Source organism: Grus americana, chromosome 7 (assembly GCF_028858705.1).
Source record: "Grus americana isolate bGruAme1 chromosome 7, bGruAme1.mat, whole genome shotgun sequence".
Lineage (NCBI taxonomy): Eukaryota > Metazoa > Chordata > Aves > Gruiformes > Gruidae > Grus > Grus americana.
The window spans coordinates 7,196,295-7,222,165 of record NC_072858.1 but is presented as its reverse complement, the minus strand read 5'-3'; the positions used below and the strand labels follow the sequence as shown (position 1 = coordinate 7,222,165).

The window sequence follows — 25,871 nt, the reverse complement described above, 5'->3', positions numbered from 1 at the left end:
ATTAAATCCAAGTGAGCCAGCACCTGCCCAGGGTTCAGCCTTTTCTATTGCAGCCACCACATGCTGGAGCTGGAATTAGAAGACAGTCTTTTCTGGCAACATTTGAAGTCTAACAGCTGTCAAGTACTTTCAACTTGAAGAGAAAGTAAAAGAAGAGAAATAGAAGAGAAAGCTCACGGTCATCAGCCATATCGCCATCGCTTCTCCTTTTGCTCTCTGCACTGCCTAAAGAGACACTTTCCAGTGCTGCTCTAATCCCCTAGCACCTCCCACTGACCACATTTTCTGCTTTATTTCCCCAGTTATCTGCTCCCCAGTCCCCATGATATATCCAATGGAGCATGTCCCACAAAACAAGCGAGAAGCACCATCCCAGAGGAACTCTTGCCCCAATTGTTTCAGAATTCAATAACCAGCACCACCAAAGAACAGCCTTTTACATCAAGAAGTCTATTCTGTGCTCCCCTGGTTGGAATGACACTGAAGTTCCTCATTTTCTCAGAGGCTGAGAAGTTTGAGGAGCAGGTAACTAGAGCAAATCTGTATCTGTTTAAGCAATAAAGTCAATCACTTGGGTTTTCTACCCAGCTGCGGAAAGAAGACACCACAAATTGTAGGAAGAAATTTTCATAAAGATCTTACAGACATAAGACAACTATTCAAAATCTGATTAGGCCCATGATACCAATCCAAACCAGTAACTGTTGTGTTGTGAAGTCAACAGCAAGACAGGGATCATCTGAAATGGAAAACTGGGAAATCACAAGTCCATCATCTACGATATTGTGTGGTACAAGAAAGCCACACTGAGCTGCTTTCAAAAGATTTATACTTTTATACTTATATGTAAACCCTTTCTTTCTTTGGTACTGAACAGTTTCTAAAAATGAAGTTAGTATTGCCTTAAATATGATGGTAAAATGTTAATTTTGCTGTTGTAAAAATAATCCTTGCTAAGTGGAAGTGCTTTGTCCATGTATTTTATAAATGGAGGGTCCACCACATTTATGGCTTGTATACATGCTAAACATTGCACTAAAGCTTTTTTGTAAAGCTTTACCATCCTCATTTCTATTTCTATAAATGGGGATTGCAAAGCAAAAGTAGGTTGAAGCTCAGACACAATCCCTCCCTCAGTCACACCAAGGTAAGAAGAAAGTATCAATATTGTAAAAGGAAGGGAAATAAGTACTATTTATCTATGGATATTTTGAATACTTCCTGTGTTTCTAAAGTCTTTTCAAACACAGGCTAGAGGTCTACTCAGTTCTCCAAAACTTACAGAATCAAACATTTTGTTACAAAACTGATTGATTAAGTGTGCAACACCATTTTCCTTTCAATATAGTTGTTACACAAGATGTCATGATGTACTCGCAACTTAAATTAAGCTCTTCCATGAAATAATACCAACCAAATAATGGCCTCATGGAAGAAACAGTCATTCATCTCACGGCAAAGATCTGGCCATTTGAAGTGCGACCCACAATATAACTTTCACCATTTCAATACTTCTAAACTTCTGCCACGACTGACTCATTGAACAGCCTTCCTTCTTTATTACTACAGAGTAATAGTAGTAATTCGTCCCTTTGTCTCCAGAGTAGAGGGCTGGGTAGTTTTTTTAAAATGAATTTGGTATCCACACGGTACTTTGCGCAGGTCACAGACAGGTAACAAGAACCAGGGCCTTTTGCATAGTAGAACTAAGCATTATGATGGACAGAACGCAACGCACATTTGTTTGTTAAATGTGCATTAGATGGAAAGTGACTGCACACATATTTAGGAAAACATATCACAACCACAGTACAAGATAATCCTAGAAACATTTTTTGTTTTTACCTGGTCGTAGTGTATACAGGCCTTTCACAATATTTGCCATGGTTGAAGGAGTTATTTGAAACGGCGTTGACTGAGCTTCCAAAAGTAAAGCTGAAAGAAAATTAAGAGAATTAGCAATTTTTCTAATCAAGAAAAATAGGCTCTTACACATATATTTTTGTATCAAAGAAATATAGTTGTGCTTTTTTTGGTTATCTGATGTCCTCACAAAGGAAACAGCCAGGTATCAGACTGACAACTTAATTCTCAACAGTAATAAAACATCGCCTTTAAACAGAAGTATTCTGTTCAAATTATGTATGATGAAAATGTGAAATAACTTATTTTTCATTCATTTTCAGACAGACAGACAGCAGGAATTGCAAGGAAAAACCAGGCAAGCGATGGCTCTAAGTATTCAGATGCAGAACTGAAGTAAACAATTTATTTTTAGAAGCACACTCATACTGAGTGTGCTAAACACCTGCAGATCCACAAATCCTTGTTTTACAGTACTTAGCATCCTGTACATAGAACTAAGGATGGATTGTACTTCAGTCAGACTTTCAAGTAGTGTATAAAAGAAAGCAAAAATCAAGTAAGAAAAGTTGTCCTTTCAACCTTGTTTGACATTTTTAGTTCATTCTCGGTATCTTCTGTAGCAAACATTGCAATAATTGTATCTTCCTCTTGTGGAAAAAACTGGCAATAGCAAATTTACTGCTTATATTGCAACAGGCAGGCCTTTAGCCTGTCTTGTATTTATTTGAAGTTTGTACATCCATCTGAATTACAGAAACAAACCAACCAAAAAAAAAAAAAATCAATAAGGTTTAAACCAACCTGCCTTTCAGTTTTTATGCCTCCACAAAAGAGCTGAGCAGTGTATATACACCTTCCTGTCCCCACTATGTAGAGGAGAAATGACTCTTACAATTCTACCTAAAAGGCATAGCTCTTGTGCTTACATCGTAGAGACTCTGGTTTTTAAACTTCAAAGCCTCATCAGTTCTGCCTTCAGCATCTGCCACTACAGTACCTACCATAAAAAGAAAAATCTTCAGTAGCACGTTCTTCTCTTTATGAAAGTGTTTAAGTGGCTGATGTAATAAGGAGCTTTAAAAAAAGTATTCTAATCGCCAAGTAATCAAAGTGGTTATATTTAACTGTTAAAGATGAATTTATTTTACAAAGAACCATCTTAAAAGTGCTTGCTCCTTTCAGCTGAAACAATGAGGGGGGTGACAGCCTGTGATTTGTTTTGTAATGACATATTTACAGCCTCTTTCTAAAGATTTTTCAAACAGCCTCTTGGCAGCCAGGAAAGTTGCAAATCATAACATTAAAAAGGGGATAATGCTTTATAAGGAAGATATGTAGACAGTAATGCACAATCTATACAATGTGTGTGTATATACATATATATATTTAATTAGATTGTAGGTACTTCAGCATAAGCTTCACTAATAGATTTGTAAAGTGTCCAGAGAATTCTAAATCTGTTCTTCATATGTAGACACCAAATTATGTTCCAAAGCTATGTATAAAAAAATATTTAAAACAGAATAACCCTAAAAATTAATACTGACTTAAAGACCAGAGAGTTCAAAGTCACTTGAACATTTTAATAAATGTTAATAAGTAGCTCAATTAACAGAGCTTCTTTTATTCCTGATAAACTGAAAACTGTGCTCTCCAGTAGTATCCAAGTTATAACTAGCAAGAGCAATTTAAAAATATTTCAGAATCTACTTTATATAATTACATATGTACAGGGCATACTGTGGAAGAGAAGCTATTCAGAGTTGGTTTGGGGACAAACCCAAGCACTAGCAGAAGCTGCCCACATCTGCATAACTAACTCGAGGTCATCTGACTACTTGGATATCTCTGAGTAAATGGAAAATTGCAGGTCACACTCCACCAACAGATGAAATCTGAAATACTGTGTCTATACCATGAATACACAGTCATATGTACTGTCATCGTCCAATTATTTATTTTTTTTAAATAACATCGAAAAAGTAGAAGGCAGAGACAAAGAAAAATTTTATTTTATGGTATATATGGATCAAAGTGGTGATGAGCAAACCATCCCTCTCAGCCTGTGGTACTGGAGACACACTGGGGGTGCAAGATGCTCGACCCTTTCTCCTTACCTTCCAGCTAATAGAAACACATTCAAGATGCTGACCAACAGAATTATTTGCACAAGCAACAGTTTAACAGGATAGTCCACATCTTGAGTATCATTCACCATTATAAACATGCAATATTATTTGTAACTTTAAGGTAATATTCACCCATGAAGCTCATTTCAATTGTGATCCTTTGAGATAACATAAACAGATGTATTTGCCATATAAAGCAAGTATAATGAACAGCCCCTTGTTTCTGTTCTAGATTACTAACTACATCATCTGGCATTAGAAAGGGATTTCATGAATAAAATCAGTGGAAGAATTCACCTGGAGATCAATCCTACAGAAATATCATCTTCATCATTTTACTGAAGCTTCAGAAGTTAACATTTCTTATCTTTGTTTCTGCAACTGCTTATACCACATGCTACAATGTAAATTTAAATTGTTTACTCCTGATTTACGGTCAGTAAATACAAGCATGATGATATTATATTCAACAACAACAATATAACTAAGTAATGGCATATATTTCCTGTGTCTCAATAAAGAAAACTAAAAGAATATACTATTCATTAAACCATTCAGTATAAACTAACACAGCCCACACCTTTTCCAAGAGCTATGTATCGATACCTGAAGGATGAATAGCACTGCTGCAGGATATGTATTTTCAGAATGATTTCCATGAGAATGAACAAGACTCCTCTCTTTGGATAGATCCAAAAAAAAAAAATCTCAATAGAGGTTTATTGACAAAGATGTAAATATATGAAAAGGTGTAAAAACTCCTTTGCACACAAATTCATCTTCAGTTTTGCAGCGAAACCTACCCAGACCTTCAATCCTGTACTACTTCTTCAGAGAGGGTCACTTAAACTCAGGGAATAGAAACAGCTGTGCCAGGCACACTGAAGTTACTTCTCTTGTTATTTTACTATCTTACAAAAGACCTCCAATATTAAGGCTTTGGCTCTGGCTTTATTAGAATAATTAACGAGACTCTACAACACAGAAGTTGCACAGACTCCTTCCACCTACTCCCAGAAGCTCCACCTGCGGCATTTACAAAGATAGAGCAGGGTGAGGCAGAATAATGACAGCGGTAATGACACTATGATACCATCTGACCACCTCCACAGTGTTTATGAACTAATACTGCATTTTACAGACTAAGTAACCAATATGCAAAGAAGTTAATTAAACTGCAAATAGTCTTGAAAATAACTCATGGCAGAATCAAAGAAGAGAAGTGTGGGTTGCCATAATGAAATGCATTAATTGCAGAAAGATACAAGATGCTTTGAAATATTGTTGATCCGAGGTAAAACACTACACCCGCAATGGCCTCAGGACTTTTTTTGAGGAATGGTGGATGGACTATATTGGAGTCAGTGAGGTATGAGCCTGCAGCACTGCAGGTACTCTGCAGTAACCCAGTTACTCCATCATTGCACAGTAACACTGAAGCAGCTTGTCCCTTGATTAAGGTTTAAGCTACTTCCTAATTACAGTGGGGTACTTGAGGCAAGATCCAGGACCCCAGTAATTCCAGGAGTACAGATTATATCTCAGCAAGTTCAAACTCATTTGTTCATAGCTCAAGATTCACTTGCAAAAACTAAGAGCTATTCCAAAACATTGTTCTCTATCCTTCAACATTCCTTTCAAAATAGATTTGCTTGGCAAAGATGTAATTTTTCTTGCAGAACAGTGAAACTTTTGCATGTTGGAGCACAAGATTTTTTTCCTCCCTTTGCAGTAATCTAAAAGAACTTCAAAGTAAGATATTTTAACAATTCACACATAAGTATGGCTTAGGCAGATGTAGTCAAAGTTGTAATCATTCAACAATGCACTTTAAAAAATTATAAAGTGTATTGACACTAAAAGCAACTCCAACAGCTTCCACAACTAAGGTGTTAGTCAGCTGTTGCTCTCCAGTCTTCAACAGAAGCAGAAATGATTGCTTAACAAAGCTACAAAGTAAAACAACCCCATTGTACAAACTGTGCTCTTTAGTACTTAATTCCAATGGATATACAATATTTCTGTTATTTTGCAGAACAACAACTTTGATGTTTCCACAGAACTTGACTCCTTACACAACCGTGAGAAATACCTATAGTATCATAAATTACCTTTCTCTCAGCTAAACTGTATCGGGTCCATCTGAGCACACATACCCTTCTACTTCACTGCGATACCATCGGTTTCACCTTGCAAATGTTTCCTGTATCCCAACCCTTCCTCCCAAATCCAGCCTGTGCCGAGCACTTGACTGACCCCCACATGCTGCAGTTAAGCAGCAAGGGAACAGCTACAGCTGGTGTCCCCCAGACGTGGCTCTAGGTTTTTGTGGTTGGTTTGGGTTGAGGTTTTTTGGGAAGCTGGTTGGATTTTGGGGTTTTTTGTGTTCTTTGGGGTTTTGGGGTTGTTTGGCTTATTTACCTGCTACCTATTTTATAATTGACTGATAAAGTTTGATTATATATTACCTTTTCATTACTTTAACCCAGGTACAATTTGTACACGTTAACTATTGATCTAGAACTTCAAAAGCCTTTTGCATAAAAACTGACCTTCCCTCTGGCTTAACCCTCACATTTGCAGCTGCATCAAACTCCTCATGATTCTGCATTTTTATTTTCTTTTAAACAGAACTAAAAATAAATTCTTAGCAAGCTAAATTCTTCAAAAGTTTGCAGCGAATTAAAATGTAGGTTAGAAAAAAAACATGAGAAGTTGTATTTATTACCAAGCATTTGCCACTAGGCATTTAATGAAGCCACAGATTACTCTTGAAATATTCATTACATAGCCCAAAAGCTTTATTAAGCATCTAATAAAAATGCTACTAAAAAAAATTCCAAGTCTTAAGCACATGGAAAATATTCAGTGTTGTAACAAATACAAAAAACGAAGCTATAAATACAGAAAAACAGACTTTTAGACTTCTATAACTGGAGAAAATAAGGTGATATTTTCATGTTTACAATTTTATGAAGGCTTATTGAAATGGGAACATTATTCCTATTCCTTTACCAAGGAGCCAGATTAAACATGACAGTCATTATTTAGGACTTATCTTTTCCAATTAAAAAATTCTCTTACTTTGAGGTGCTGCAACTTAATCAACATGAAACAAGAAAAAATAAGAAACATTTCTGCAACTTATTTTAAAATAACTTAGTTCTTTGATAAAAAGTTTAGCCCAGTGACAAAAGTTGTGTGTAGATTAAATGTTATTTAAAGAATATGAGTGTATTTTGTAATACTTGGTAACAGTACTGTTTCCAATATGGTTACAATACAATTACTTAGCCCTGTCAAATCACAGCTGCCACTTAAATATTACTGATACCTCCCTTAAACTGGTGAGTGCGTTATTCTTGATTATTCCATCAGACCTGCAGAGCACAAGGGTATAAGAATGATTAACAGCTACAAAAGCTATCATGTTCATCCCTTGAGAGTGTAGGGTACCCACTGAGGTCTAAGAACAGACCGGCATTAACGTGCAATTCAGTGTTTTGAAGAAGGAGGAACAGTTGATTATCCTGCACTAGCAGCATCTCAGCACACTCCCCACAGGCTGGAAAAGAAGTGGAACATGCTGCAGTTCATTTTCACTAGCAATTATCTGTGTCTACCAATATTTGGAGTGAAGTCAGGAAGGAAGGAAAGGAAGGAAAGTGTTGTTTTAAGGTTAGAAGAGGAATTTGAAGTGGAGGTAATGGGATTAAACTATTTGTCTATGTAGAATAAACCAGAAATTAAATGCTGAACAGATTAACAGTCCTGTAGATGCACAAAAATCTTTAAAAATTGCTTTTAATCAAGAACATGATAATAAATGCATCCCTTTGCTACATTTCAAAAAGGACTCTTTATGCTATAGAACCCTCTTGCCCTCCAAGATATTTGCTGTCCAAAACTGGTACTGCAACAGCTTTAGAGCTGGGGAAAATAAAATTAGCTTTTTGTTGTAGAGGAACTCTAATAGAAATCACCCCATTTTAGTCTGGTACAAATACACTGGAATCGATCGGTATTTTCTCCTAGTGTTCTGCTACCTTGCTTCATTTCTAAGACTCTTGTAAGAAATCTTGTAATTTCATTTTACCTATCCAGACACGTGAGCTGATTCTAACAACAAAGAGCAAGTTACTCCACAGGCAAGTAATTCTGCCAATTTTCTTTTTTTTTTTTTTTTAAGAAATCCAACTTTTTTATAATGTATCATTCTTAAACTTAAAAAGCAAGAAACATATCTTTATGAAGGTGGCAGAGTTAAGGTTGTACAGATTTTCTTTTCATACTTTTTTCAATAAAGTGTGCAAAATCAGTAAGCTAAGCAGTGTCTAGGGGCTGAGCAACATCCAATTTATTACAGAAGGAAAGAGCCTCAGCAATTGAATGGGACATGTTTTTAACAATACATTGCTTCTGCCATCACAGTAGTCACTCTGTGTCTCAAAGAAAAAAGAACAGTGATTTCAAATGCTTAAGGGCAGATTCTATATTAATCCTTTAGTTCAGATTAGAAATGTGCTTTTGAAGCAAATTCACTGATCATCCCCACTTACTGCTCCTTGGTTCATATGACAGAGCTGCCTTGGAGCACAGCAACTTAATGCCTTTTGGGCAAGATTAAACCAGATGTGCTCAAACTACTAACTGGCATTCTGTTCACAGGACCAGACGTTAGCAAGCATGAAATAAAACTCTCCAAGATGCATATAAAGGCGAACATCGAGTCCTCAACACCAACCCGTAGGTGTTTCATACTCTGTAGATCTGCTCCCTTCACACTACACCACTTACTAATGTAGACATAGCCTAAACCAGTGCAAGGAAACCTTCAGCTCTTCCTACGGGGCACATACCTTTCAAGATACAAACCCATGGTCATCAAACTTGTGCTGCACCAAACCTATAATGATGCTCTATGAATTTGTGCCAAGACCAGGACACTGGGCTACACTGACTTTTGATCCAACTCAGTACAGCCTTTCAAGAACAAGTTCATTTATAAAACCAGCTGCTATCTCCTTATGAAGCATAAGCATTAGATCTGACAAGGAAATGAGAAGCACAAAAATGAACAAGTTCTTGAAAGTAAATCTAGAAGGGCAGCATACAAAAAGAGTAGGGGCAATGCCTTCTCTGAGAAGCTGGAAAATAATGAGAGTGTTTCCTCCTTTTTCAGGGGATTTTCTCTGCAGTTTGTGGGTCAAGGCAATGAGAGCTTGCTTCTTATATGCAGCTCATTTGAGACAGATGTCAAAATGGAAGGGGAAAAAAGAAATGCCAACTAAAGCAGGGAAAAAGTCAATCCAATCCATCTTTTTCTTGCCTATCTCTGCCAAAGGGTGAGGCATGGGGCGTGAATAAAAAAACCCAACACATCAAAATAAACCCCATGTTCTCTGTTAGCTGTATAGTCAGGCTATGAACCTGGCATCAAAGTCCTTCTCTCAGCCTTTTGTACTGCTCCTCTTCTCCTGGGGTATGCACAAACAAAAGCTAGATATGGGATTTATTAATGAAAGGCATTATGTCGTAGCAGTACGCAGCCAAAGAGATGAGGATCCCTTGCTTCACTGACATCAACAGGCTTTTGGAGGTCAAAACAGCAACACAAATCTGCTAAGAACGTGGGTCTGAGTGCCCACGGAGCAACACACCCTCTCCTCCTGCTAACCCACTGCACAAACAACAGGCAAACCTCTGCACAGGCAACATGCTCCCTGCTACGTTTAGCAACCTCTAACAGTTATAACTTGATTCATTCTCTGTAATTTTGTATTAAATTTATACCTGCTGCAACTAAGAAGGACAGTTGCACAACTTCATCATGAGAAAGCTGTCAGCAACCTTCTCCAACTTTTGAGTTAACTTTTCTGGCACTTTTCAGAAAGCACCAATGCAGTGGAAATAGCTTTCCTGCCATCTTTATAAAGGAAAAATCTTTCCCAACATGAACAGCCCTTTTATTGAACTATAATATACCCCCAGCAAAAAAAAAACCCAAAAGTTAAGAAAACGGAGCAGCAAGATCTCTTCACCTCATCTGAATCCAAGTGACATAACTGGGAAGAAACGAAGTAGTCATATGTAAGAATCTTCAGAGAAGTTTTTCCCAGTAACTAATTAGAAACTGCAAACTTAATGAAATAGGGTGTGATTTCTCACCCTCCTCCAGACGTTTTACAAAAAAGTTTTTCTTGGAAAACTGTAAGAAAAGCTGCTGCTTCTGGTGACTACACATGATACATTTTTAAACTGGGTTTTAGTTCTGAACTTGCACAAGCACTGACATGGAGAACTACATTCAACAATTGCCTACTCGCTATTAGAATCTACATACAGATAACTGCTCTGTATCCTCAGGTTTCAGCAGCTAATTCTGTAATTATCTTGATATATAACATGAACAAAAAACTAAGACAGCCAGAAGTTGAGATCTAATGCTTTCATCCTCAATAATAATTTTACCTAAGTTTCACATGTTTTCAAGCCCATGCTTTAGTTCTGAATCAGTAAATTTCAGGGAATTGCCTCATTCACAAGTCACATTATCACCTTGGATCCTGATAACAATTTTAAGATCCATGAAGTCCTGAGTCCTATTCGTTCTACAGCATTTTTTCCATGGTCCAAGAGGTTTCCTTTCCTCTGGATAAAAAGGATCTGTTTCTATGAGCTATCATAGAATTATAGAATGGTTTGGGTTGGAAGGGACCTTAAAGATGATCTAGTTCCAAGTCCCCTGCATTCCTGACAGAGTAGATCAAAGATGGGAACACACAAACATCCATTGCTTACCCCAATCAATAGGAACAAAATCAGAAGTGTTGAAGAAAGCAGTTTTCCCTCTGACAGAGGTCACCTGACTCCCTAGTTGAATAACTTCTGTCCAGAAGTAGAGGCAGATGCTTCTTTGGAAAGAACCAGCTTGTACTGAATGATACCTACCAGTACATAACTCCTGCAAGCGCAGAAACCACTTCCTGAACTCAAAATACGAATACGGAAGGAAAGAAACGGCTCACACACAGATAGAACTGGCCCAAGTACTACAGTGATATGCTAAGGCTACTAATTATTTGAAAGTGCCGTAACCAATCTGATACATCCTACTTCCACCACAAACACCACTGCCAGCAAAGAATAAGCAGAATTCTTTTTCTCAGATTGCCTTCTAAAACTTCTTTCACCTTTATGACCAGTTTAAGTTATTGTTAGTTTTCTTCTCAATATCGAGATGCTGAGAACCTCATGAATCCTCACAGAGCAGGATTCCAGCGTAGCGCTCACCTTCCTCTCTTTAGTTTCTGGTAAGAGAACAGGGGTAACTGCAAACTCTTGTAACTGGAAACCAAGTAATCTATCCACCAAGCAAAAAGAACAGTACACTGTTAATAGCTCTTCTCTTTTGTTAGATTTAAAAGCAAGCTTGTTTTGGGCACTAAGCTGTCAATATCAAAAAAGAGAAGAATAGCAGTTACTTGTAAATACTCTCTGCCATTAAATTTTACCTACTGCAAGTACTAAAAGTAGAGAGCTTCAGGAGCTGTTACTCATTTTCACCACTGAAGACAGTTAAAGTTTGCAATAATTACCTTTCTCCTAGACACAAGAACAAATGGGCAGGCTGTTTCCAGGGCACTGAGATTACCTAACCTATCAGAAGAGACAGTGGCTGCATAAGGACAAAACCCCCACATTTCTGAATTTTACTGCTTACAAGTCATCTCATGTAGGACTCTAGCAGGAACAAAGACAACATTCTCCACCACCTCTTCCCTTGTGACAAGGAGATATTATCTGCATCTTCCCTGCTCCCCATTTCTGAAGCTCCTCATAAATAAGATGCTGTATCTTTGTTTGTTACATTCAGTTAAGTAGTTCTGCACATAGCAACTTCTCTCAAGCTGTATCAGCAAGAGCCAGCGTTGGCTTTGTAAGGAAAATAATCAGGTTATATCCACTTAGTTCAAATGCATCCACTTTAATTTGGAGAGCATTGACTTGACAAATACGTATGAGTGTAAAAGTGTTTCATAAACACAACTGTGTTCATGGATTTGTGTATTATATAATTTTATGTATTTACTTTAACTGCTCAGAAGTGCTCCAGTATATAGTAGGGTTTAAAAAAAAATCCTCTGTGAAAAAAGAGGAACCAAATTGTGTTTGTGCAGGCAAAATTTGTCCAAGTAACGTTCACTTAGGTGCTATTTTTCCTGTAAATAATGAATTTGCACCTTAATCACTATTTTCTGCAACTAAGTGCTCAGATAAGTGCTCCCACCACAGAGACCATTGTACCAGGAGTTCATTTTGCATCTTCCTGCCTTCAACCACACAGCACACTGTGTTGTGGCCGACTCAACCGCTAGGAGTTTGAGCAAGATCGAACACTAAGGAAGAGATCTGTGCTGCACTGCTTTTCTGACTTCCCCCCCACACACATCTTTTGAAGTGGAACAGGAACTTTTTCTTAAATCAAATGAACCTGAAATGTACTTACAGTCCTTCCTGAACACAGCTTCAAACAGAAATGCCAGCTTCCAGGCTCTGATAGAATGACAAGATGCTACAAACAAAAACCCCTTTGTATGAAAAACATAGCAACAAATTTCAAGAGCAAAAGCAGATGTTATTCTTGTCCTCTGAGTCTAGATCACAAACTGATTAAACCCATTTTTTTGTTTGTTTTTTAAAACAGAGGGAAGGTATGCTTCTTCCCACTGAAGTGGCAGCTGCAGCATCTCTTTAAAAAACAGCCCAAGGATTCCATTTCTCTATACAGACCACAACTTCATTGACTTTAATTTCCTAAGCATACCCAATCAAAATCTTATTCTTTTCCCCCTAACACAAAAGCACGTTTCTGCTGAACCAAATCTATATCAAATATCAGGAAACAGTACCACACACTGACAATGACATCAGGAAGTAAAGTAATTAATGAACACTGCCTTATATCCTATTTTCATAGGGCCCTTCCAAAAATGAAGGTAATATTCTTAGCTATTATGGTCTGAATTTCAGCAAGCTAGAAAGAACAGCTGAGTGGCAGAAAATACTACAACATTAGAACTTTTTCAGCACCTCTACAGTACTACATCATGTGTTACGTGTCTTCAATTATTTCCCAGGAATCTGTTAACAAGTTTAGAGTTTTATTCAGGCATGCTTTAACTCAATTTAAAGACCCTATTATCCAAGATTTAACCAAGTCTGATCACAGTTGTTTATACATGTCAGTATATATTATCTTACTTAGGAGAAAGATAAAAACAAAGTAACTTAGGTTTAATAAGCTGACAGTAAGACTGAAATGATATCCAAGGAAGTTGCTCATTAAACAATAGACCCCATATACAGCAACACAGTTAGTGAGAGCTTATTTTTATTTTTCAATGGTTTCTTTTAATTTTACTTCTGCAACTAACACAGAGCCAGGGAGAAATGTTTCAGATTTCACACACACATACCCACAGGTCTTTTGCTTTCAATAGTTCATCTGCAATTTCTATTTGATTCTCATATTATCATCCACATAAAACTAATTGCATAGCAACACGCATCTGACATTACTTATGTCCTATGACCAGTGTTATCTTTCCTTTGTCACTGAAGAGAAAACCCCACCACCACATTAATGTTTTCATTGCCTGAAAAATGCATAATTTAAAATTAAATGCATTTAATTTTAATTAAATGCATTTAATTTTAAGGCAACATCAGCTGAATTTTCCATGATCCTGTTGCAGCAATCATCTTAGGTTTCATGATACCATTAAACCTCTTTGGCACAAAATAAAAAAACATCGGTCTGTGGGTCATTGTCCTGCCATTTCCAAGCTGTTCTGATCTGCTACAGAGCTAAAAGCTCTTCTTAGGGAGACTTTTCCAGATGGCAAGAACAACAAGGCATCAGAGCTCATGATCTCCCATCCTCCTAGGGTACCAGGCTCCCTCACCTGAGGGTAGTCACCTTGTTCGCTCCCCTCTGTCCCAGGATGCCAGCTCACGGTGACCCTAAAAACCACAGCCAAGCTTCTTTTCCCCAGCCCTTCGCTGGAAAGAGAAGGGCATTACTACCCAAGTACAGACAAAAGCAGATATATCCTCAACTCTAACTGCCCATCATTTGGTCTCCATTAAGCGTGCAGATAGCAATTGCTTCAAAGAAAAGAGGAGGGGAGCAGCTCGATGATGACAGAGCCACTGCAGCAGGGCTGGGTTACAGAAAGGAGAACACCAGGCTAGATACTGAACTCAACATGGTGTACAACTATCGAGTTGCACAAAACACCTGTAATTGCAATTCTCTGAGCATATTGGTCAACTGCTCACCGCTATCCAAGCTTTTCCATTTCAGCTCCAAGTCTGATTATCTTTGCCTTTGCTAACTGCCCTCTAGAAAGATACTCAGGCCAGTAGCAAGGTCCTTACGCTCACAAAAAACACTCACTGCTGATGGCAGGTTGCAGGCAAACTCAGCGGTTCACCACAGGCGTTACCCACAGGAGCACTTAACGGGAAGTGTATCACTTGAAGCATATTCGATTTGCATTAACCCATTAGCTTAACAGAGAAACTGCTGTCAGCATTATGCAGGTCACTAACTAGCAGGGAGTACTCGAGCGCATCATGAGAGTAACCCCAGCAGTATCACAATTCTTTGACCACATCACATTTTTAATGATAGCTATCAATATCTTGATAATGAAATTAAAGAGTAACAGCATAAGCAACAGGACAATAAAACATTTGTTATGTCATAATCACAAATCAACAGGGAATATATTGGTTCCCCCAGATACTCAAGAAAACCACAACTTCATACAAAATCCCATTCTTGAAAAAGTAAGTTGATGTGTACCACATTTCTTCATGTGGATGCCTTAAAACGCAATTTGTATTTAAGTTCACTAATAATTTGCCATTTTCTCCCTGTTTGCTGTGGATTTCTGCAATATCTGAAAGCACTGTGGTTTTCCAGACTCCCATTATAAGAAAAATTCAATCGATTTACTTACGCATTAGGTTGTAAATGTGCTTTTCTGCAACATGTTCCGTAAACAGCTTTATAAGGTCATCTTTTAAGTCTCTGTTAAGCTTGGTTTCTATGTAAAATTTATTCTGGAAAATAAGACAGAAGTTTAAGTTTGTTTTTTCATAACAGCAAATAAAAATAAATTTATTTTTTCCCCTGAATAAAAATAGTTCAAAATTTTAAAGCTGTAGAATATTTGACCTGTAAAGTGCTTCCCTGGTGACTGTACTTATACTACATAGAACATTTCTGTACAACAAACAACCCCATCTATTTAAAATCAAGAATGCATGTGGTACTACGTACGTACAGGCATGCATTTTTTTTCCCTATATATACAGATATATCTCCATATCAATCCAGACTGGGGAGTTTGTAGAAAAAACCACTTCATTTTAGAACTTTATAAATGCTCGAACACCAAAATAGGGCTAGACATCATGTTTATAACAAAAGAAAACATTTTTATCAATGTCTAAAAGTTATTAAGCCATTAAAATAGGTGGGTTACAGTAATAAATCATCAGTACAGCTATCCACTTCTGTAGTTCATCAATAATCTCAGAGGACAGTGACTCAGAATCAATCAACTATAGAAATAAGTGATATACACAAACCTATACAAAACCAAACTACATTAAAATTTTCGGGATTCAATTATTTTGACCCACTCAGCAGTAATAATAAATTCACCTCTTCAACTCTCAAAAGAAATTCTTTCACGAGTTCCTTGAGGGCCTCTATACCTAACCTACTATTTGGTATTATTCCTCAGTTCCCAGCCTGCAATTAATAGTAAGATTTCTTGTCTGTATTTTATTCATAGGTGGGTTTTAAATGCTGGAAAAAAATGTTTCAAGATAAATCTCCTATCATTGCAACATTAACACGGAAGCAGAACAACTAAATTCATCTGGACAACTTGTGTAAAAGAGTTAAACAGATATTGTAATAGAAAATCAACTTAATCAAAAATAACATACTGCAACACTTACCTGAGAGATTTACTACAGGAAGGGATATCTTAAGGGAGAAAGGTTTTTCCACACTTTAAATCAAGTTGTTCTCCTATTCGCTAAAGCATTTAACATAATTGGAACAAACATTCAGAACTATTAGAGCAATCTTTACTTTTTTTTGTGAAACCCATTCTCTTGGCCATTACCAAAACTATACACACACTACAATAAACTGTTCACGCAGAAACCACTTAAATTTTCAAGGCAAGCATTCAGCAGCAGTTATTTACCTTTAATGAAAACTGAATCTGTTGGAACAAAGGCAGTACAAGGGCTGAACACATGCCCCTGTTGAAGTTTAGGTTTGTTGTAGTGATGGACAACAATTTTAAAAAAGGTATTTTAAAAAATTTAGTTACTTCTACTGCCAGTTCCCCCTGACACTATCCTACCTGTAGAGGTTTTATCAAGGGCTATTACTCTGTTGTTTCCCCCTCACCTGGGCCTGTTCTTTGACCAGAGATTGAGGGAAAGGCTCTGCAGACAGGATAACCTGTCTTGTAAGAAACACACTAACTTAATTTGCAGTCTTTTCGATCAATGATGAATTGCAACAGAAATTCACAGCAACTGAAGACAGACATCCGCTAGGAAGTGTTAAGCTACGCACCATGCTACAGTCTTTCATCAGACCTAACCTCCTAAACCATTTCCACCCTGAGCTTCCTGACCACATACCACCATGTACCACTGGTGCAACACACCAGTGACCAGAGCATCTTGGCACACGTCTACTGCCCTGAATCAAACCTGACAGTGTCAAACCACTGATTCTTAGGAGTTGACAGATGAGATGCACCTGGCTAAAGAAATAACTTGCTCTCTTCCTTTCCCAGCCTCAAGACCTTCTTACATTAAAAGCAGCTGGCAACAACATGTGCAAACTGTGATGCTTCCTTTTGTTCAAGAGATGGAAAGCCTATACCTTAAGTTTCATAAATAGAAAAGCAACAAAAAAAACCAACAGCAGTTTCAAGCTTGAAAACTACAACACAGTACTTGGAACAACTGTAAAATACTCTTCACATTTGCTCACTTGGAAACACCTTTCCAAAAAGGTGTTACGCTTGCATGAATTTAAATAGACAGTGAAAAAATGTCTAACATAAGTACTACATTTCCAACCCACAGTGCTGAAAGGAGGTAGCAGAAGAGCTGTCGCCTTTCCCCATTCTTGTTAGTGGAAAACCAGGAAGATTTTCTGTATAAGATGTCACTACCTAGGCTGTACTAGTATTTCTTGAAAAGTGTGTCGAGTCACCTAAAGGTCTGACACGTAAAAGGTCAGCGGGTATTGATACCTGAGAAAGTCAGACACAATACAAGCATTTCTTCTACAAACCACCATATCATAAAGCAATCTGGCAAACATTAAGATATAATTGTGCTAATATTAAGAGGAGAGCAATAAGTACTTGAAAGAGGAAAAAAAAACAGTACATAAAAGCACTTATCCACACATATATGTACACACACACTCACATATATTTGTGTATACAGACACACACAAAATGCCCTCTAGCTGATAAGCAATGAAGTGCAATACCACCCAGCAAGAATAGTAATAGTTTAGAGGAAATGAAAAAATTCATAAATATCCTAAAACCACAGGGCTCACAAATGTTAAGCTCATTTCATGCCAGAAGAGAACAGATTTTCAGTTACATCTCTAAGTACAATTAACAATTGAGAACCTATTATAAAAAAAGTATATCATCTAAATGCTGGTTTACATTTTCTTGAAGTAGAAATATGATTTTTATTCATTCATGTGTGCAGCATACTGCAATATGTACAATCTGTAAGCATCCAGAATAACGTCCTTTAGATTTACAAAGCAAACAGTTATTCACTAGGGATATTAATAATTAAGCTGAAGGAGGGTAGATTTAGATTAGACATAAGGAAACCACCCTGCGAGGGCGATGAGGCACTGGAACAGGTTGCCCAGAGAAGCTGTGGACGCCCCACCCCTGGAAGTGTTCAAGGCCAGGTTGGATGGGGCTTTGGGCAGCCTGGGCTAGTGGAGGGTGTCCCTGCCCATGGCAGGGGGTTTGGAACTGGATGATCTTTAAGGTCCCTTCCACCCCAAACCATTCCAGGATTCTATGAATTATTTTTAGGAATAAAGCACTATGTGCTAAGCTGACTTCCAGTTTAATTTGCTTTATCTGTGGTTACATCCCGGAACTTTTGAAGGAGCTTAAACCCACAGAATTCTGGAGGGACAAAAGTACTTTCCTGAATAGTCTACTGTAGCAGCATGAGACTGGAAAAAAAAAATAAAAATCAATCACTAGGTGAAAAAGAAAACCGACAGTGCTCCTAGCAAGAGAAGGAAAAAGAAAACTCCCTCAATTGCAAAGTCAGCTCTCAACCATGGCTCAAGATAAGCTTTGAAACACACCTTGGTCACCATATACAAGCAGGTTAAGACAACACCTTTCCTGTATTCCCACCATTCACACACAAGAATATGGTTTGGCACGTATCAGGAGACAGAGACAGAAAAAGTGCTGCTGTTGATATCAAAACACACAGGACTAAGTCTAAGGCAAAATACTATGCCTTTTTTGGCCACCAAGTAACAAAAACATCTTCCAGTTGTACAAAAAACCTTTAGATTTTCCTCGGCTTCGTAGATTTTTAAGTATACAAATGCATATTAAAACTTTTCCTAAGCAGCAATCTAATTATCCTTTCAGAACAAAGTTTATCAGTGCAACTCAACAGCCTTGGGAACTCCTGATTAAAGCAATTATATCACTACCAAAAAAAGAAAAGCCCTGCCATCTCTGATAAAAAGGCAGAGTTCAACAACTTAGTCCTCTTCACTTAAAAATACATTGAAAGTATCTATTAAAGTAACTACAAAGCTATAATTTATACTGTAGAATAATAAGGCTTTCACCTCTTGCAATTGTTTTTTAATTGTATTTTCTTGTCTAAATAAAGGAAACTGCTGCTGCTGTATGAGAGAACTTGATTAGACGCTACAAGGTACAATTGCAAGAGTAGCTGTACATCAAAGTACTTCCAAATGCATACAGAAAAAAAACTAAGAGAGGAGAACATTTTTCATCCTGACCTCTCTATTTTCCACATCATACACAACACTGATTAATAAATTATTTCAGAGAAAAAGTATGAGAGTTAATTTGACATTAGCCTTCAAAACCAGCCATACAGCTGAGCCAAATCAGCATTGTGTTTGGCAGCAAGAGGAACTAACACAGAAGTCACGAACTCTACTTAAAGGGAGCTTATAAGAAAGATGGAGACAGAGTTTTTAGCAGGACCTGTAGTGATAGGACAAGGGGTAATGGTTTTAAACTAAAAAAAAAGGAGTAGATTTAGACTAGATACAAGGAAGAAATTTTTTATGGTGAGTGTGGTGAAACACTGGCACAGGTTGCACATAGAGGTGGTAGATGCCCCATCCCTGGAAACACTCAAGGTCAGGCTGGATGGGGCTCTGAGTACCCTGATCTAGTTGAAGATGTCCCTGCTCATTTCAGGGGGGGTTGGACTAGACGGCCTTTAAAGGTCCTTCTAACCCAAACCATTCTGTGATTCTACGATAACTCTCAGGCCTAACTTGAGTTAAGTCACTTAACTGAGAAAGTGTTTGCAAGAATAAAGTTTTACTGCTTGAATAAGTCACTGGTCATGCTTTAAAGAAGCTTCTCCTTTTAAAACGATAGAGTACTTTCACTTTTCTTTGTTCTCAAGTTAAAAAAACCCCAAAACTATCTAACTATTCATTTTACAGGTCTGTTTATTACTCATTAACCATTTTTACTATGCTCAGATATCAGTTAGACTCAAACTCTAACAAAGAAATGATGGGATACAGAGCACTCCCCATTTGAAGATAAAAAGACGACATCACAACTGTGTACAAAGAAAGATATGGAAATTATTCAGCAGTTATATCTTGTGTGGTCATACAGACAAAGCTTATAAAGATAGACATCTAAACAGACAGGTTTTATCATGAACATTTTTCCAATGTTAGTTACTGCAGCCTTAATTGTTAAGGATAGCTTTTGACATATATGATGGAAGAACCTCTGTAATAAATCTGAGCATTCAATAAAAGTACACACCTGAACAGCTTATCTCCATTTGTAAATGGATATTAAATTATGAGATTATTGCAAGCAGGTGTTTAAGCAAACAAGTGAAGCACACATAGGTGAAAAAATGGCTGGCATCTAAAAATAGCTGAACACAATAGGGGGAAAAGTCTCTTCCTAGTTTTTAATGCAGCAGATCTATATGGTGATACTACGCTGAAAGACTGTAGCAAGTTACCTGGTTTCAGGTGCATTCACTGAAACATAGGACATCCTAAAAGGTACTCTTCCCAAACTTTGGGAAGCTACCAATGAGAATAATTTTGAAGAGTCTGCGATTTATTTGATCTAAATCAGTTTAAATATTTTTTTCTTAAAAAAAGTTTCTTTCCCAACAAATATTTCCTTTTTTTTTATTTCTAAGTGATGCCAGTGCAAGGACGGTTTCTGGGAGAAGGGCAAATTTCAAGGTTAAGTTACTAATTACCATAAAAAAGCAATAAAAGTCTTGGCACTTTGACAAAAACAATGAAAATTATAAACTTCTTCAGAGGCATAGAAGACTTTATAAATTACAAAATCAGCACGACAAGCACTTATAGCCAAAGGTTTCTGAACCTCTGCAAGTATGCTCGACAGTGCTACAAACACAAGTTTGTCTTCATCCAGTCAACGCTCTAAATTGCTTTATCAAGGGACACAACCATTTCCAAGAGACATTTCTTTCTGTCTTGTCCGAATCTGTGCAATTTAAAAGCAAGAAACAATTGTCTTTGTAGCCTGCCCAAACTACCACGCCAACATATAACAAGCCAATAAACTATCTCTGTTCAAAAAGATATAAATAATCATCTGTTTGGGAAGGCTTTACTACAATCAAAATAAAAACCATTCCCCCCACTCCCAGGAAAGAAATATTAGGGCAGAAACAAATTGTGAAACTCTACATTTAAAAGCACAACTTCCCCTTCCTCTCCCCACACAACTTGATCAGTATTGTTATGCAGGTAGCAAAACCAGGCATGAATTGTAAGTTCTGCAAGTTAAAAGTTATTACAGCTGCATTTTATTCTTTTCACTTTCAGTCAGCATCTCGTGTATGGATATACTTTATTTGAAAAGAATTTTCTAAAACTTACCATATATATGAAAAGAGGCACAATGCTCTGCAATGCTCCCATATACTGTCCAAGAGCTACGTTAAATCTTTCAATATAGAGATCTGGAGGGCTGGCCTGCAAGAAACCGTAAAAGTCAGGTTGTAATTTGAAGAAGAGAAAGATCTGGAACAGCATGGGCTGTGCTTTCATAGCAAACTCAAAAAACTACAAAGAATTTGATACACTAAGTCCACACAAAGCAAGCCACACATCATTCCAGAGTTTCTGCTATAACTCCCTCCAGCAAAAACAGTTTTCTTCAGTAACTGGTTTTTGCCTAGGACTATGTGTCAGTGCCCAGCAAAAGGTGCATTCAGTCAGAAATACAGTATGCCTGTAAACAAACTAGCATTTAACATATGCAAATAAAAACACTTATTAAAGAGCAGACCTTCGTTTTGAAAGAACTGTCATGCCTAGAATCTGTAATCAAATTTCAACAAGTGCTGCGGTATCTGCTCCGACCACCCCACAGGCTTTTACTCCAAGACAGCAGGGTGGCATTAAGCTGTCGCTTTGCCTCTGAGCTGGCAGTGGCATATCCTCCAGCTCCAGGGAGGTTTTTTTTCCTTCACGGAAAACATGTTTCAGTTTTTGCTCGGTCACCTAAGGCAAGGCAGATATTCCGGGTACTGAGTTGGAGGGACTACGAAGCAATGTCTTCAGACAGAGCTCCCCATCTGATGTCCTGCACTCCAGATTAGGCCCACAAAAAAAAAAAAAACAACTACTGCAGTGCTCCAACATTCAGCATTACCCTGTAGTCTCAAGCAAAACTTTGCTGCACAAAACCTGAATATGCCAACTTTATGATAGGCCTTGCAGAGCCCACAGTGAGAGCACTGCTGTTTCTGTGTACTGTCTTTCCCCAAGAAGGAAATAAAGAAGCTAAAAAGGTCTGTTCTGCAGCAAGCTAAGTTGAATTGAGACGGGAACCATAAAAATGGGAAGCACTAACCACTGTTTCTTTTATAAATATTTATTTGGAGGGGTGCCAGGGAGCCGCATTAGAGCATTCAGGAGTGCACTTACACACCCAGGGCTGGAAGTGGAGCTGGGGTTCTGTGTTCCTCCACTATTCCCCTCTCCATCCCAACCCACCCACATACAGTGCTCCGCCTCTAGCCCAACTCATCCCACTTTTCCTGCTATGGTCTTTTCAGAGGGAGGGGGGTAGCTGCCTCAGTTCCTACTGTTCACATACATATACACAACTATACACACCCAAGGACAAAGTGTTGCTTGCTAAAGAGAAGCAAAACTTCCCTTCCACCATTTTCCTCTCTGACAGCACCAAGCCAGAAGAGGATGGAGAATGCAGCAGTGACTGGGATCTTGCAAGAAAAAAGCTCAAAGATTTTTCTGAAGCCAAAGCATCTGTGGCATGACAAAGACTCAAGCCTCGCTGCACCTCAACCACGTTATTGGAACTTAAAGCTCTTATCTTTACAAAGCAGATTTTTCAACCTTTGTATGGATGTTCACCAGGGGCCCTAAGAGAACAGTTAGAATTTATGTTGATTTTTTGCTCTATTAAGTAGTCTAAATTTATAAAAGGTTTTGGTTTTTTTCCTTTAAACTAGCTGCTTTTGCCTCTCTCCTTAATATGCTTAATGAACACGTGGGTAATTTTCGCAGCAAACACCAATACAGAGCAGACGTTTCAGAAAGGAAAACAAAACTGGCAAAGGAATAAAGAGTGTTATTCCATATGCTGTTGCCAAAGGTTATATATGGTTAGTCCTTGTTTTGATTGTAAGTTTTTAATCTTATTGCAGATGCAGTTCTCAGGGGTGGCCAAACAAATTTTAGTTCAAAATGCCAACAATGTATAAAAGTGGCTATGAACTCCAAGGACTCCCTTTCATATATAGTTCCATATATAATTTGTTGCAAGTAACATACAATGAAATCTGCATTTCTAAGCAGTATGTATTCCTGCTTCACTCCTTTTTAACCTCAACTTTAAATATGCTTATACTTTCTGATTTGTAAAGACTTGGTGTACACCTTCTAAGATTAAAGAAAAAGGAAAATTCTACTTCAAAGAACATGTCAGACAAAAAGAGACCATAGCCTGACACAGGACAACGCTCTTCTCTCACTGACAGTTTGCACTTTTCATTTAAAAAAAACAAACAAAAACCTCTGGAATGCAGAGTCCTGTTGTTAACTGGTTTATCAGCATGAGAAGTTACCTCATGTTTTATTCTCCTTATTCTCCTGACAGTGTTTCACATCAAGCTTCAACAATCAAGAATTTAACAGGAAAGCACATACTACCTGACTTAGCTTGTTTCCAAAAAAAAAAAAAGACAAAAAACCCAAAGCACACCACAAAAAACCCCAATAAACAAAAAGCCAGCCCAAACCCAAACTCTCCTCAATTATTGCTTGACTTGTAAACTAACAAAAAACCCAAGCCAAACAGAAATCAATAATAGTATTTTCATAGCTCATCTATCAATTATTGTAATCTGTGTGGGGAAAACAAAACCATCTGTTTTCTGTTCATTAGGGTGTCACTGTATGGCTGCTCAAAACTGCTAGACTGAAATTAATTACTTGTTTGAGCACAGGAATTTTCTCCACATCTCTACATTCACATCAATAAGACAGTAACTGGAGTGGGACTAGCTTTATATAAACTAAACTGATTTTATAAATGAAAAAGTAGTGTGTGGCACCAAATGAGTAAATAATGTTGCTAAGATTTTTCTATTAAATGGCCATCACCAGAACAGAACTTGCATTTAAAAATCTGTATTTATTCAGCTATAGCTATTATTAAAAAAAACTAAACAAACTGCTTAGGATGACATTTTTCACTCTTGGTCCTAGTCCAGAAAAGATAACACGTACATTCAGCTGGGGAGGGGTGGAATTAAACATAACATTTACTTCTTACAACCCCTCAGAAAATATTAGGTCTTTAAAAACCACTCCTACCTTACCTGAGGGACATATTACAGAAGCTATTGAAAGAAAGAAAAACATACTGATAGCTGAAGGTTTTCCAGGAAGGAAGAGGATCCTTCACTCCCCATTCTGAACCCTATCAAACTGTCACTTCAGTTCTTGTTTGTTTTGGGTTTTTAAGACACTCTATACAGGGAGACAGCGTAAATCCTCTCCTAGAGTTGTTCTCATGTACCACTCACAGGGTTAAGAACAGTTTTCCAGTAATAACTATATAGTGTGTCTGCCCACAGAAGCACTGAATGTTTGGTCAGGTTTCTCAAATTGTGATGCAGTCACATTTGCTTAACATCTTCAGCTTGGTTTTGAGCTGACTACTTTTTCGCATAAAATACTATGGCTGCTGTTAAAAGCTGATGTCAGAGATGTCATATAATGTCCTTACACACCACAGTGGACATCTCGGCACCAAGAGAAATGAGAAGTAACAAGAAAACACATTTGAGAAAGGATGACAGGTAAGACAGACATCTTCAAACAAAACAAGCAAATACTCAGTATACTAAATTACTCTGCCCTTATTTGAAATCTAGTATTTAGGCATTTCAATGAACTTGTGGGCAAGAAACTGTATACATCAAAGTGATGTGGGTTTTTTCAGTTTGAAAACTAGTTTGAATTATCATTCTTTGACTGAAGATACGAATGAAACCAGAAGGCACGCTGCTGGCTCAAGACAACTCAGAAATGGCTCACAAGAAAGAAACAGTTCTTTGCTTGAGGAACACAAAATTAATCTGTTTATGAATAGTCATCTGGCACAATCAGCAATACATGCAGTAAAGCTTACGTTCCTACATTGAATGGGCAGTTCCATTTTCCCAGGCACATGCTCACTGCCAAAATGCCAGCATACATGCTGTAGCATCTCACCCACACCTGCCAAATGAAAAGGGAGAACGGCTATGCCTACACAAATTAACATGCTATTCATGTAAGTGCTCTGAATCTTTAAACCAGTTTTTGTTCTTTCTAAAGAAAATGTAATTTGTTTACTTTGCCTTGCAGACAATTTATGTGATGCCCAGGTCTACCTCACTAAACAAGGGTACTATTAAAACTTTTTACAAAAAACAGACATCAAGCCAAAGTACAATTAATTTGAAGATTGACTGTGTCTTCCTATTCAAAGTCCGCACTCAAAACCGTTCAAAGCCGTACAGCACCATAACGTACCCTGCTATAATTGCTTTAGAGCAGGGTAGCAGATGTAGGTCATGTTTCCATTTCCATTCTACGTGTTTACAAAACAAAAAGACATTGTATCTAAGGACCATCAAAACTGTTTAATAGTAAGAAACCTTAAGAACTTTTTCCATCTAGTAAAGAGATATTCATTTGTGTCATATTTACTTATCTCTTTCTGCAATTCTGTCAGGGTCTGCAGCACCCAGTGTAGTGTGGAAAGGAACTAAAAATGACTGCAGGAATACAAGCCCTTTCAAAAACCTGCAGGCAAGGATGCTTTTCTTAGGTTCGCTTGTTTATGACAATGTCGTTTTTAATGACAATTCTGGCAATATCATGACCTCTACCTCAAGTCAAAAGCCATCTTTTTGATGTCCAACATGAAGATGCACACATTTCTAACA

General features: G+C 37.6%; 1 protein-coding gene across 2 annotated transcripts in view; it reads right to left on the bottom strand.

Moving 5' to 3' along the window:
* The window catches only part of CACUL1 (CDK2 associated cullin domain 1), a 52,098-nt gene that overhangs the window by 9,159 nt on the left and 17,068 nt on the right, over positions 1 to 25,871 (bottom strand). The window contains exons 4-6 of one of the 2 annotated variants that reach the window (XM_054831780.1): positions 21,280 to 21,375; positions 15,026 to 15,128; positions 1,846 to 1,935 (exon numbers count right to left, since the gene is read on the bottom strand). In XM_054831780.1, the coding sequence (XP_054687755.1) occupies positions 1,846 to 1,935; positions 15,026 to 15,128; positions 21,280 to 21,375 (289 nt within the window). The remainder of the gene's footprint in view (positions 1 to 1,845; positions 1,936 to 15,025; positions 15,129 to 21,279; positions 21,376 to 25,871) is intronic. The other variant, XM_054831782.1, reaches the window with a different exon arrangement.